The following is a 14082-nucleotide window of genomic DNA, read 5'->3' as shown; positions in this document are numbered from 1 at the left end:
AATATAATAATAATAATAATAATAATAATAATAATAATAATAATAATAATAATAATAATAATTTTATTTTATTTTAATATTGGACGGAGGACTATTATGTCTAATAGAGAAAAATTTTGGGGATTGATTTGTACATATTTTTTTTTTGGGGACTAAAATGTTCATTTTTAAAATTTTTAGAGACTAATTTAAGTAATTACTCTGCCAAAAAATGAACTGGAGATGAATTTATCTGCCGAAGTAAAATTTTAGGGATTGATCTGTGTATTAATTTTTTTTCTTTGAAAACTAAAATGTCCAATTCTAAAATTCTTGAGGACTAATTTAGATAATTAGTCATATTTAATTAGTCATGAGATATGGATGTTTAGGTGGTTGAATGTCATAGGTGTGATAATGTGGCATGAGTTATTCATGTAGAGATTTGATGTAAAATATTTTATGAATGGGTACTGATTTCTTAATGATAATATTTCGAAGGGTACTCTTAGTTATTCGTAAAATATTACTGTTTTTCTCTAGTTTGAATCTAGTCTTTTTTAAACGATCTAAAAAAATATTCAACAATTGAAAGCATTTGTTATTTTTAAATATTAATTACTAATATAAAAAGATTTTACAACAAATTTGTGTTAAATATTAAGAAAGGTTTTGTGTTTTTTATATTTTTAAAAGTATCTTATATATCCTTTAAAATTTGATGAATTATGTGATCATTTTTTTAGGATTATAAAATAATTTTTATTCTTTATATATCCTAAAACATCATATTTTATTTTTTTAAATTTATTTTATTTCCTATGCTTTATTGTATAGGAATGTACAAAAAAAATTTTCTTTTATAAAAACGTCTTTCTCTACAGATTATAATAGATTATAATAGATATAGTGAATTATTTTAGAAAATAGAAACACCATCTAACTTTTGAAAATGTCTTTAGTAATACCAAATAATTAATGATATCATAGGCTACAGAAGAAACAAAATAGGCAATGTGTTGTTCAGATCAATATGCTAATGTGGTGCAAAAGATAACAGAGCTACTACACACTGCTATGCTTGCCTTGAACTCATTATCTGAAAACATCTCAAGTGCTTGATCACGTGTTACTTCAATGCGCTCAAAAGGTTGTTTTTCCTGTAAGCATAATGCTCATCAACCATCATATATATTAAGGGAACTACAAACTTATTATATTGAGCAATAACACTAAAAAAAATCCAAAAACTTTGCATTAGCAATTTAACATACTGATAAAAAGGAATAGCCAACTAACAACCAGATGAAGAATTCTCATTCACAGGGTTAAAATTTAAAATCTTTTGTGAGTACCAAATTAGCAGAATATAAATATTTTCAAAGCCATAGAAATTTTGAAATACCATTCAGTACGTTATTATAAAAATTGTCAAGCTAATAGATATAACAATCTAACAACTATTGACTATTGATTACAAACACACAGTAACAAGAAACAACTCTATAAATAAGCACACATAAACACACAGAAAAAAAGAAAGATGAAAATACTCCGGCTGCCTTCAACGCCCCAGCCTCAATTTGCTTGAAATGATCATCATTCAATCCCAAGTTACCATAAAACGCATCATAATAGAAACCCTGCAACAACATCCACATTCTCATCCATATTATTTTGTTGCTTATGATATCTATAAGTTATACTGTCTTATTTACATTTTTTAACAAAAATCATAAATCGGACAATCCAATTTGCGTCTTTTAAAAATAAAAAAATATATATTGAAATTGAATCTTCTAATTTTTATTTTCAAAAATAAAAGAATTTAAAAATACAAATTCCTCTGGTTTGTAGTTTGTTTTTTTTGTTCAAACAAATCGGATCGTTCGATTTAATTGATATTAATTTAAAAAAATAACGCCGTATAAAAGAAAAATACTCAAATTTTCAATATCAACGTATTACACATATTTAACTAGAGTTAATAGTCAAATTAGTCTCTGAAATATAAGATATTTTTTAAATTCGTCCCTAACAAAATTTTTCAATCAAATTCGTCCTTCAAATATTACAAATTAATTATATCTGTCTTTCAGTTACTCCACTCACAATTTTCGTGAACGATTGATGATGTGAAATGTTAACTGATAACATAAACATATTCAATTAGGCGTTGACTAAATATGTTTACGAAAATCTATCAATTTATTCACTAGGTCATATTAGGAATATAATTTTTGTAATTGGGGGAAATGACTAAATTAATAAATTTTCATAAACATATTTGGTTAATATCCAATTAGACATATAAGTATTATATATGTTATCAATTAACGTTTTACAACATCAATCTTTGAAGAAAATTGTTAAAAGAGTGACCGGAGGACAAATATGATTAATTCACAATCTTTGAATGACTAATTTGATTGAAAAAGTCTTTCAAAAATAAATTTAAAGAATGTCTTATCTTTTAGAAACTAATTTGACTATTAATCCTATTTAATTAATATTAAAGAAATAGCCAATTTTAAAATTGCAGGAAAATTAATAATAAAAGTGAAGAAAAATAATTAAGTACAGTCACAAAATAGTATATAGTTAACTTATTTCTAAGGTTTTCTATGATTAAATTCAAGAACAATGTAATCCTGACAGAAGTTATGTTCAATAGTTCCAAAAGTCACACATATAATACCCAAACTAATGTAATCGAGATGATACTTAGAATTGTGATACAATTCAATTATAGCGATGTTCGGGTGTAGAAAAACAATAAGATACACACAAGTGTTTTTATCCTCATGATGTTTGTTACGTCCTGTGGGTGCCGAGGTATAGAAATTTCTTTTGCAGATCACAATGCTCGGCGGACGGATAATACTTCGGCTGAGGAAGAACACGGCGGCGGGAGCACCTGCAAAAAGCACTCCGACGCTCAAGTAAGAATATGAATTAAGTGAGAGTGTGTTAACTAAATGAGAATGAGTGTGTTGTGTAACTTGTCTTCTGTGAAGTTACTTATCTGTTTATATAGGCGCTGGAAGTAAGTTGGTTAGAGCTTGTTTTGGGATTTTCCGAGTTTGCCGAGAGTATCCCGATTCTAGTTAGTTGGATTCTGTGTTTTGTTGGAGCTTTCGGATTCTTTGGTGTTTGTTGTTTACTTGATTCGGTTTGGTGAGGTATCATGGTTATCGGAGTTCTGTTTCGGCGAGATAAGCTCTGTTGACCGAGCTTATAGGCTACGTATCATAGCCCCCAAGGTCGCCTTGTGTCCTTTAGGGGACAGTGGCGAGCTTAGTCTTCTCAGATATGCTGGATTTGTTGTCGTGGTTTAAATGCTTCGTTTTCTGCATTGGTTTTTTTGGAAGAGAAAAAAGAGAGCATTTAATTGTCATTTTGTTTTCCGCGCTGAAATGATTGATGTGACTTTCTTAGTTGCGGTTTCCCACGCGATCCTGGCCCTTTATTTTTGTTGTTGTCTTTTGGATGGCTGAGATCAGAACGGTTTTATCTTGCTATTTTGAAACCGTTTCACTACCCCATGTTTTATTACTGGGGTTGCTGTAGGTAACTTCTAATTTTCTTATTTTCGATACTGGGTTTGCTTATCAGAGGAGGGAAAAAGGAAAATGAGTACCAAAGGTTTGTGTTGAAGGTTTTCGGTCTTCTCATCTGTTTTCTTCTTGTTTTTTTTTTTTTATTTACCATGGAAAAGGGTAAGGTTGTTGTGTCGAAAGATGATCCTTGCAGTTGGGTTAGTGAACAGGTGAAGCAATGTGTGTCTATGTTTGATGATCTTCAGTCTGTGAAGGTGTTAGGTTCTAGTGTGTGGGTTAGGGAGGGGCATAAGATTAGGATAGAGCTTTTACCTTGCGAGGGAAAGGATCATGTGTGTGAGCGAATTGAAGGCTGGTCGTACTTCTATATTTATTCTTGCTTATTGACTGAGCTGGGTGTCAGGTTCCCTTTCACGGATTTTGAATGTGGCGTGCTATTCTGGTTGAATTGCGCTCCTTCGCAATTACACCCTAACTCTTGGGGCTTTGTACGTGCTTTTGAGATTCTGATGGATGTCCTGGAGCATCCTCCCTCCTTGAGAGTATTCTTTTCCTTGTTTCAATCAAAAGGAGTCAGGCGAGGTCTGTGGGTGAATCTTAATAGCCATCCGCGTCGTTCATTGTTTTCTCTGTATAAGTCATCGTTCAAAGATTTTAAAACGATGTTTGTCAAAGTTAGAAGCGTTGAAGAGGAGTTTCCTTTTTATTTGAACGAGTTTTTAGAGGAGAGGTTCCCCCTTTCTTGGTCTCCCGAACCTGTCCAGGTGCTTGATGTTGACGATAGGGTTTTTGATGATAACGTCGTGTTGGATTTTTTATTAGAAGATTCAGTAGGTTTGTTATCTGTTGCGGATTTGTTGAAGTGGGATTCGGATAAGGAGGCAGTTTTGGATTATCTAGGTAAATAGCTTTAGCTTTGTTTCCTAGTATAGTGGTATGGCTGTTATTGACGTTTTCCGAATTTGTGATTTTTGTTTGCAGCTGAAAAAGCCCCCACCATCACGACTGCCGGATTGAAGTCATTTTTCAGTCAAAGGAAAAAAGGCGAAAAAGCAGGATCCACAACTAACGTGGGTAAAGGTGGTGATGCTGTTGTTGACTCTGCGGCTAATCCTCGTGTAAAAAGGAAAAGGCAAAAAACCCGTGCTGAAAAAGCTGAGAGTAAGGAGGAAGATTCTTCTGCCCTTCCTATTGTTGAGGCAGCATATGAATCTCAAAAGAGGCTCCATTGTTATCGGGAGGATGATAACATGAAGTCTCTGTGGTCGAGGTTCTTCCCTTTTGCTACCTTGGCTGACGAGGTTTGTCGCTTTCCTGACGATTCTAAGATGATTGAAGAAGTTGGGCGTTCTGGGATAAGTCATTTTCTTCAGGTAATCTCGATCTTCTTAGTCTTGTCTGCTTCTATGTGTGTTATTTCTGAGTCGCTTTTGTTTGCAGGTTATAGGTGCCCGGCTGGTTGCTGTTGGAAGAGTTCAAGAGCTTGCCGTTGAATCCGAAATTAAGGAATCTGTTGATATTTCTGAGTTGTCTACTGCCGTTCAAGAGAAAGATAAGAAGAATACCGAGCTTTCTTCATCTCTGAAAGAAAGAGAGGAGGAACTGGCTGAGGAACGGCGCCTTCATGGTGAGGTGATTGAGGTGAACAAAGTTTTGAAGTCTGATAATGGTCGTTTGGCGGCTCGAGTGAAGGAGTTAGAAGGTGAGGTATATGAGGCATTTGCCCAAGGTTTTGAGCGGGCTACTGACCAAGTCCGAGCTATTTTCCCGGAGGTTGACGTTTCCAAACTTGATGCTACGAAAATCATTGTTGACGGCGAGTTGATTGATGATGAGGTTGACAAGCAAAGTGATAGTTCGAGCATCGGAGACAAGATAGAGTAGTATTTTGGGCCTAAGTTGATGTTTCGATAGTTTGTTTTGTGTTGTTTTGACTGTTTATGATTTGTTTTGGCTGTTTAAGACTTTTGCCGAATATGAAACTCGGTTAGTTTGTTTTGATATATAGTCATAGTATGATATATCTGTTGCTAGACGTTCTGAAATTGTTTATTGGATTGATAGGGCGTCTGGCCTCGTTAAAACCCTTTTGAGTAAAACCCTTTTTTATCGGGATAAAACCTCAAAATGGGAAAAAGAGTACCTTCATCCGCTTCTGTGTACATTATGATTGGTATTTCCTCAATGAGGATACATTCCAGTTTCCGGGGACTGGTTTGGCTAGTAGTGTTTGTAATTGATAGGCTCCTTTTCCGAGCACTCTAGAAACTCGGAATGGGCCTTCCCAGTTTGCTGCTAGTTTTCCGTGGTCATGTGGTTTTCTTGCTTCTTCTGTTTTTCTGAGGACAAGCTCTCCTTCTTCGAACGTCCTTGGGCTGACCTTTTTGTTGTGTCGATTTTGTAAAAACTGCTTCATTGCTAGCTGTTTTATTGTTGCTATTTCCCTTTCTTCCTCGATTAGGTCTAGGTCTGTTAGCCGTTCGGTGTTGTTTTTGTTCCTATCATACAGCTCGGTCCTCAAGCTAGCCGTTCCGACTTCTACTGGTATAAGGGCATCGGCTCCGTATACCAGCTTGAACGGGGTTTCTCCTGTTGCTGATTGGATAGTGGTGTTGTAGCCCCAAAGGACCTCTGGTACAAGGTCTGCCCATTCGCTTTTTACGTCATCTAACTTCTTTTTTAGAGCCTGCAAAATAACTCTATTAGCCGATTCTACCTGGCCATTGGATTGAGGGTGTTCAATCGAACTAAAATTGTGCTTAATATTAAAGTTTTGTAAAAAGATGGCGAGGTTATGGTCTGTGAACTGTCTTCCATTGTCGGAAATTATTTCCTTTGGTATGCCATAACGGCATATGATGTTTTTCCAAAGGAAAGACCTTACCTTTTCGGCCGTGATTCGGGCTAGGGGTTGTGCTTCGATCCATTTGGAGAAATAATCTATTGATACCAAGAGGAATTTTACCTGTCCTGGCGCTTTCGGGAAGGGGCCGAGTATATCTAGTCCCCATCTATCGAAAGGCCAACTTACCTCTGAAGTGTGTAACTGTTCGGCTGGTGTTGTCGAGAGATTAGCGTGCTTCTGACACTTATCGCACGTTCTGACCTTGGTCATACACTCTCTTTTTATAGTTGGCCAATAGTATCCTACTCTTAATATTTTGGCTGATAGAGCTCGGCCACTAATGTGATTGCCGCACACTCCTTCATGGGTTTCTGCCATCACTATTTCGGCATCATCCTTGCTGAGGCACTTTAAGAGGGGTTGTGAGAATCCTCTTCTGTATAGGTTGTCTCCTATTGCTGTGTAGTAGCTCGCTCGTCTTCTGAAGAGCTGTGTGTTTTGTTCATTCTTTGGGATGGCTCCTGTTTTGATGTACTGAAGAAAGGGTGTTCTCCAGTCCTCCGCCTGCATAATACTCATAACACTATTTAATTCAAAGCTTGGTTTTTCTAGTGTTAGTTGTGAAAGTGTGGATGTACATGGTGTTAGTCTTGTTGTGGCTAATTTGGAGAGAACGTCGGCTCTTGTATTCTGTTCTCTGTTTATGTGTATTATTTCAAACTTCTGAAATTTTGAAATGAGATCCTTTGTTATGAGCCAGTACTTCTCCAACAAAGGATCTTTTACCTGGAACTCGCCTTTGATCTGTTGTACTACAAGGAGTGAGTCACAATATACAGTTAGTTGAAGTATTTGCAAATCCTGGGCGAGCTTTAGTCCTGCTAGGAGAGCTTCGTATTCTGCCTGGTTATTGCTTGCTGGGAAAGAAAATTGTAAGGACTGCTCGGCTATGACCTGTTCGTCTTTCTTGAGTGTTACTCCTGCTCCATTTCCGTTTTTGTTTGTTGCGCCGTCGATGTAAAGTTCCCAGCTGTGATCCGACCATTTGTGATCGGTTGTAAATTCGGAGATGAAGTCAGCCAGTATTTGTAGCTTCGGGGTCTTCCGAGGTTGATACTGGATGTCGTACTCGGAGAGCTCGATGGACCACTTCGTCAAACGTCCGGCTAACTCGGGTTTAGTTAGGATCTGTTGGAGTGGTTGATTGGTTCTGACTACTATGCTGTGACTTTGGAAGTATTGTCTTAGCCTTCTCGCTGTTGTGACCAGAGCCAATACGAGCCGTTCTATCGTCGGGTACCTGGTCTCTGGTGGTTGTAGAATTCTGCTGACAAAGTATACTGGGCTTTGTGTTTTTCCTGTTTCGGAGATTAGCACCGAGCTTATAGCATGGTTAGAGATAGATAAATATAAAAACAATGGTTTACCGAATTCTGGTTTCTGAAGTATTGGTGGTGACGATAGTATTTGTTTGAGCTCTGTAAAAGATCGTTCGCATTCTCCTGTCCAGTTGAATTTTTTGTTCTTCGAGATTGTCCGAAAAAAGTGGTAGGATCGGTCTGCGACTGCTGGTAGGAATCGTGATAACGCAGCAACTCTTCCTGCTAGTTGTTGTACTTCTTTTATTGTCTTTGGGCTGCTCATCCTGAGTATAGCTTCACATTTCTCTGGGTTTGCCTCAATTCCTCGTGAAGTCAGCATGAATCCTAGAAATTTCCCCCCTTGCACTCCGAATGCGCATTTTTCTGGGTTGAGTCTCATGTTGTATGCTCTGAGTTGTTGGAATGCTTCTTTGAGGTCCTCACAGTGTGATCCTTGTGCCGAGGTCTTTGCCACCATGTCGTCCACACAGATCTCCATATTTCGTCCTATTTGATGATGGAATACTTTGTCCATAAGTCGTTGGTACGTTGCTCCTGCATTCTTAAGGCCAAATGGCATAACTTTGTAGCAAAAATTTCTGTGTTCTGTTATGAAAGCCGTTTTGCTTTGGTCTTCTGGATGCATAAGGATCTGATTATATCCTGAGTATGCATCCATGAAGCTCAACATTTTAAATCTAGAAGCATTATCTACTAGTTTATCAATGCAAGGTAAAGGGTAGGCATCTTTGGGGCAAGCCTTATTTAAATTTGTAAAATCGACGCACATGCGCCATTTACCTGAGTGTTTCCTTACCATAACCACATTTGAAAGCCAAGTGGTGAAACGGAGTTCTTTGATGAAACCGGCGTTGAGGAGCTTTTTTGTCTCTTCAAGTGCTGCTTTTACTTTTTCCGTTCCGAGGTTCCTTTTTTTCTGGGCGATCGGTTTGGCTGTTTTGTTTATAGCGAGCTTGTGACTGATTATGCTCGGATCGATTCCTGGCATGTCTGCTGGTGTCCACGCGAATAGGTCAGCGTTGTCCTGGAGTAGTCTTATTAGTTTTGCTCTCGCTTCTCCTTCTAATGCTCGGCCGATGTAGGTAACCTGTTCGACTTTTGTTGTCAGAGGAATCTGTTGGAGTTCGTCTATTGCTTGAGGTCTTTCTTGGAGGTCCCCTATTGGATCCAATCCGGCAAGTGTCAGCACCTCGGATTTGTCATGACTTATTTTTGCTTCTAGATCAGCTTTTGGCTGTGTGTTGATTTTCTTTAAGCTAGCGTTGTAGCATTGCCGAGCTTGTTGATGGTCTGAGTGGATTGTTGCTATTCTGCCGTCCTGTGCCTGAAACTTAACACATAGATGAAAGGTTGACATCACCGCTCTGAACTTGTTCAGAGCAGGTCTCCCAAGAATAATATTGTAGGGACTAATGCAATCAACTATCAGGTATTGCATATCAAAAGTTCTGGATAATGGACTTTCACCTATTGTCGTTTTTAGCCATATATACCCTTTTATTGGTACCCTTTCGCCGGAGAACCCCACAAGTTCTCCGGATGAGGGTTGTATTAGTTTTTCAGATAAGTTCATTTTTAAAAAGGTAGAATGAAAGAGGACGTCTGCACTACTACCTGGGTCCAGAAGGACCTTTCTTACCAGTAACTCTCCTGTTTGGATGGAAATCACCACAGGGTCATCTGCATTTGGTGTGGCCGAGCATATATCTGATTGGTTAAAAGTGATTTCGAGGTCGTCAACTTCTTTATTATAATGTGGGGTTGTTCCTTCGATTGCTAGCATAGTGCGGTAGCTTCGTTTTCGTGCTGAGGCTGTTTCTCCACCACATGCGAATCCTCCTGATATGCAATTGATGATTCTTTTTGGGGGGGGTATTGCTCGGCCATTTGTCGATTTCTTTGTTCCTCGGAGTTTGTTGCTCATCTGGATTTGGTTTTGCTTCTTTGTGCCTTGTACCTTCGATGTATTTGTCTAGGAGTCCTTGCCGGGCTAATCTTTCCAGCAAGTCTTTGGCTATGATGCACTCGTCGGTGGTATGACCGTATTTTTGATGGAAAGCGCAGTGCTTGGTCCTGTCCACGAATCGTTGGTCTTGGTAGCTTCCGGCTCTAACAGGGGGTTTGATGATTTTGGCGTTGAGTATTTCCTTGATGATTCTTTCTCTTTTGGTGTTGAACCTGGTGTAGTTGTCAAACTTCGGTGTAAGTTTAAATGTTTTCCCGTTGTTTCTGTTGTCCCCTGATCTGATTGTTCGGCCTTCTTCCTTTCGCGGTTGCCTTCTGTCTACTTTGTCGGCCTCTCGGAGTTCTTCAATTTCCATCTGCCCTGCGGCCCTTTCTCGGAATTCCTCCAGGGTCTTTGGTTTTGTCACGGCAATTGTTTCTCTGAACTTTCCTGGTTTGAGGCCAGCTTTTATGGCGTGGAGATGGACAGCAGGGTCTAGATCGGGTATCTCCATTGTCGCGTCGGCGAATCGGGTTAAATAATCCTTCAAGCTTTCTTGGGGACCTTGGCGGATGGTGCCGAGATAATCTGATCCGTGCACATAAATGCGGGCGGCAGCAAAGTAGTCTATAAAGGATCTTGCCAATTCCTCGAAGGAAGAGATTGATCCTTCTGGTAGTTTTGAGAACCAAAGGAGGGCCGCGCCGTCAAGGTAGGTCGGAAAAGCCCTGCAAAGAATAGGTTCATTTTTAGGTCCATTAAAGAACATCATAGACTGAAATTTCTTAATATGAGCCCGGGGGTCACCAATCCCCTTATATGGCTCGAGCGAGGAAGGTAGTGTAAAATGTTTTGGCATTTGGTAATTGGTAATCTCCTCGGAAAATGGGTTATCCAAGGTTAATCTCTCCTTCGGGGGGTTGGTGATTAATAGGTCAGTAACGACTTGGGACGAGTTCTTGGGATTGCCTTCATCCCGCTTGTTGTTTTGTGCTGACAGCTCGGCTAGTCTTTTGACCTCTGCTTGAAGTTCAGCCATCTGGGCCATAAGTTCGGCTTGCGTGAGTTGGTGGACTCCGTTGTCTGCCATGTCTGGAGATCGTGTGATCTGAAAAAAAAAACTCAAGAGGTAGAAATAAAAAGGAAAAAGGTGGGGTTAGTTTTACGTGGCCCCACGGTGGGCGCTAGATGTTACGTCCTGTGGGTGCCGAGGTATAGAAATCCCTCCTGCAGATCACAATGCTCGGCGGACGGATAATACTTCGGCTGAGGAAGAACACGGCGGCGGGAGCACCTGCAAAAAGCACTCCGACGCTCAAGTAAGAATATGAATTAAGTGAGAGTGTGTTAACTAAATGAGAATGAGTGTGTTGTGTAACCTGTCTTCTGTGAAGTTACTTATCTGTTTATATAGGCGCTGGAAGTAAGTTGGTTAGAGCTTGTTTTGGGATTTTCCGAGTTTGCCGAGAGTATCCCGATTCTAGTTAGTTGAGATTCTGTGTTTTGTTGGAGCTTTCGGATTCTTTGGTGTTTGTTGTTTACTTGATTCGGTTTGGTGAGGTATCATGGTTATCGGAGTTCTGTTTCGGCGAGATAAGCTCTGTTGACCGAGCTTATAGGCTACGTATCAATGTTTATTGAGAATTTTTTGGTCCTAATGAGATTTATAATAGAGGAGAAAGTCAAAGAGACAAGTTAGAGACATGTGTGTATACTTTGATACGTCAGAATGTTCATTTTTTTTATCGAGATAGTAATATAAACCTTGAACAATTGATAATTTACACAACAGAATTATCCTTTTTATACTAATGTAAGTCTATTCGCACTAATAGTAAGATCAACAATTTGCCAATTAAAGTAATTATAAGTCCTAAATTTTTACCGTGTTTAGATTAGTTTTTCGTTTTGCAAAGAAAAATCAATTCGCCAGAGTGAAATTGAATAATTCCTTTAAGGTTGTGAACTGTCAAGTGTCTTTTCAAATCTGGACAATTTTATGACAACACTCTCATGGACTTAGGAATGCCATTAAATGGATAACACCCTTTACCTTTCGATCAGCAATTAGCTCCTATTCAACACACATCTGCTTGACCATAAGTTCATTTTCTTTACTAAAGACTATTTACTTTGTCCCACCCGATTGGTTATGAGAATAATGGCTCTGTCTTACCATCTGTTTTAGATTCAGGTTTTTGCTGCTAACTTCTTCTATTACTATCTGATTGGTTTTCTGGATTTCATTTATAGAGCTTGTGATATCTTCTAATATAATAGGAGAATAAGATTTTGTCATTGACTGCCAAGCTAATTCTCGAATTTGGCTTGAGGAGTCTGTACTCCTTTGGACTTCGGTCTTTTTATCCGTCACATTCAGCTTAAAGAAACTTTCAAGCAACCAAAAAGGGGCAAACTTTTTCCTTGGTTGTGAAGGCTTAGATTGTTGATTGTTGAAATTACTTTTATTATCACAATCGTTATTGTCAATTCACTCAGTTGCCTATGCTTTTCACTTTAGTTTTATCTGAAGCAGAGTCTGACATGAAGATCTGGCAGTGCTTTGAATCATGTTCAAGGTGAGCACAATAGGTGCAAAAAATTCCAATATGCTCATATCTCAATCTAATTTTCAGCACCTTACCTCCTGGAGCAGCCATCCGAATCGAGTCATTTACCCTTTTATCACCATTAATCAGAACTCTAGATTTAAGGATTTTAGATTCCTTTTCTCTGACAGAGAAAAAATCAATGTCAATAATCTCACCAAATTTCTCACCCAATTTACGACAAACTTCAATAGCCTTGATTTTTTCTGGAAGTGTAAAACTCACAAAATTAGTAAATAATTAGTCAATAAATTAATTATTATTTAAAAAAATTAGAAAATTAAATTTAATAGTGAGGTAGAGATAATTAAAATATAAATTTTAATACTAATTTTAAAAGATTTGACCTAAAATTAAACTGAACATACCAAACCGAATAAACCGGGCCCGTATTAGGCCCAATATCCAACCCCAATTAGCCTTATTTATGCATGCAAGTCCCCCTTTCATAGGGAGAAAGAGAGAACACGGTGAGAGGGTGAGAGAGCTTAGGTTGGAGGTTGCTATTCACTTCCAACTTTAATCCATCATATCTTTCAATCCGGAGCTCCGATTGACGAGTCGTCAGCAACCATGCGTACGTCTCGAAATTCTCTAAAAAACTCACTAACCAATTAGGTTTAAGGATTTATATGATTTTGGTGCTTTAGGTTCGAATTTGCACGCAAGAATTAGCGAATTTTTGTTCATTTGAGACACGAGTAAGGTAAGAACCTCAAACCTCTTGTTGATTAATGAATTAGAAAGCTTGAATGTTGATTATAGTGGTATGTTGTGCAATTAGATTGAATAATGTCAAATTGGAGTATGTTGATGATGTTGGGAGCTTGATTGTGGGACCTTGGTGGCTGAATTTCTATTCGGAGAGGCTTTGGGGCTGTGGACTCTTGAGGAACGTTGACCTTGAAGTGTCTTTGGGTTTTTCGAAGAATCGGCCAATGTATGATTTCAGTTTCTTGTAGATAATATATAATGTCTTGTGAAACCTTAGACTAGATGGCCATAGGATAAGTTGTATGATATAGAAGATTGAGGATTAGTGACTTGTTGTTTGTATTGTTGAGTTGAGTGGTTGGATTGTATGTTGACTGCATACGAATGTGTGTTGTATGATGGGGGCATGATGATGATTGTTGATGGCACGAAATGCGATGTATGACGATTGTGATAATGAATATTGGTGATATTTGGGTCAAAGGTCGTGAACGACAAGTATAATGAATTAAGATAGGCATGGTTTGCATGTTGTATGTTGAGGCACGGATATGATGTACGTGAGTTTGAGCGGTGTTGATTTGGTTGAGGTATTATAGAAAGTATGTATGGAAAACTGTGATAATAGGGGTTTGAGATTTTTAAGCAAAACTTAATTTTTAACGAATTTTGATGGACCATAACTTGAGTCTCAGATTTTGGATTTGAATGAAAATTTTTCAAATTAAAGATAATTTCAAGGGCTTTAAAACGGTATAAAATTTGTGGAAAAAATTTTGTAGAGAAAGTTATGGACGTCGAAAAATGGGTGTAGAAAACTGATTTAGTTAAGTTGCAGAATTTTTGAAAGTGATGGTGCATGTGCGCACATACCGAACAGGGGCTGTGTTTTGGCTTGTGGGTATGCACGAGTGGTGTGTGCATGCACACCCTGAGGTTTTTGGAAATCGTGCGTACGCACCCTGTTTTTCAGCAACTTGTGTTTTATGATTTAAACATGGTTTGAAAACTCTAAACCTCTATTTTTACTCTTCGAAACCCCCGAGTT

At 38.2% G+C, this 14082-nt stretch overlaps 1 protein-coding gene across 1 annotated transcript; it reads right to left on the bottom strand.

Annotated features, from left to right (window-relative positions):
* Positions 1–9514: 9514 nt before the first annotated feature.
* On the bottom strand, positions 9515–10801 carry LOC107488062 (uncharacterized). Its single transcript, XM_016108760.1, has one exon. The coding sequence runs from the start codon at positions 10799–10801 to the stop codon at positions 9515–9517; it is 1287 nt and encodes a 428-aa protein (XP_015964246.1).
* Positions 10802–14082: the final 3281 nt, after the last annotated feature.

Source organism: Arachis duranensis, chromosome 5 (genome assembly GCF_000817695.3).
Source record: "Arachis duranensis cultivar V14167 chromosome 5, aradu.V14167.gnm2.J7QH, whole genome shotgun sequence".
Lineage (NCBI taxonomy): Eukaryota > Viridiplantae > Streptophyta > Magnoliopsida > Fabales > Fabaceae > Arachis > Arachis duranensis.
Note: the sequence above shows the minus strand (reverse complement) of the source record. Positions and strands in the feature narration are given on the sequence as shown.

Excerpts from the sequence above, each read along its gene's own strand:
- LOC107488062 (XM_016108760.1), bottom strand. The coding sequence starts at position 10,801 with ATGGCAGACAACGGAGTCCACCAACTCACGCAAGCCGAACTTATGGCC.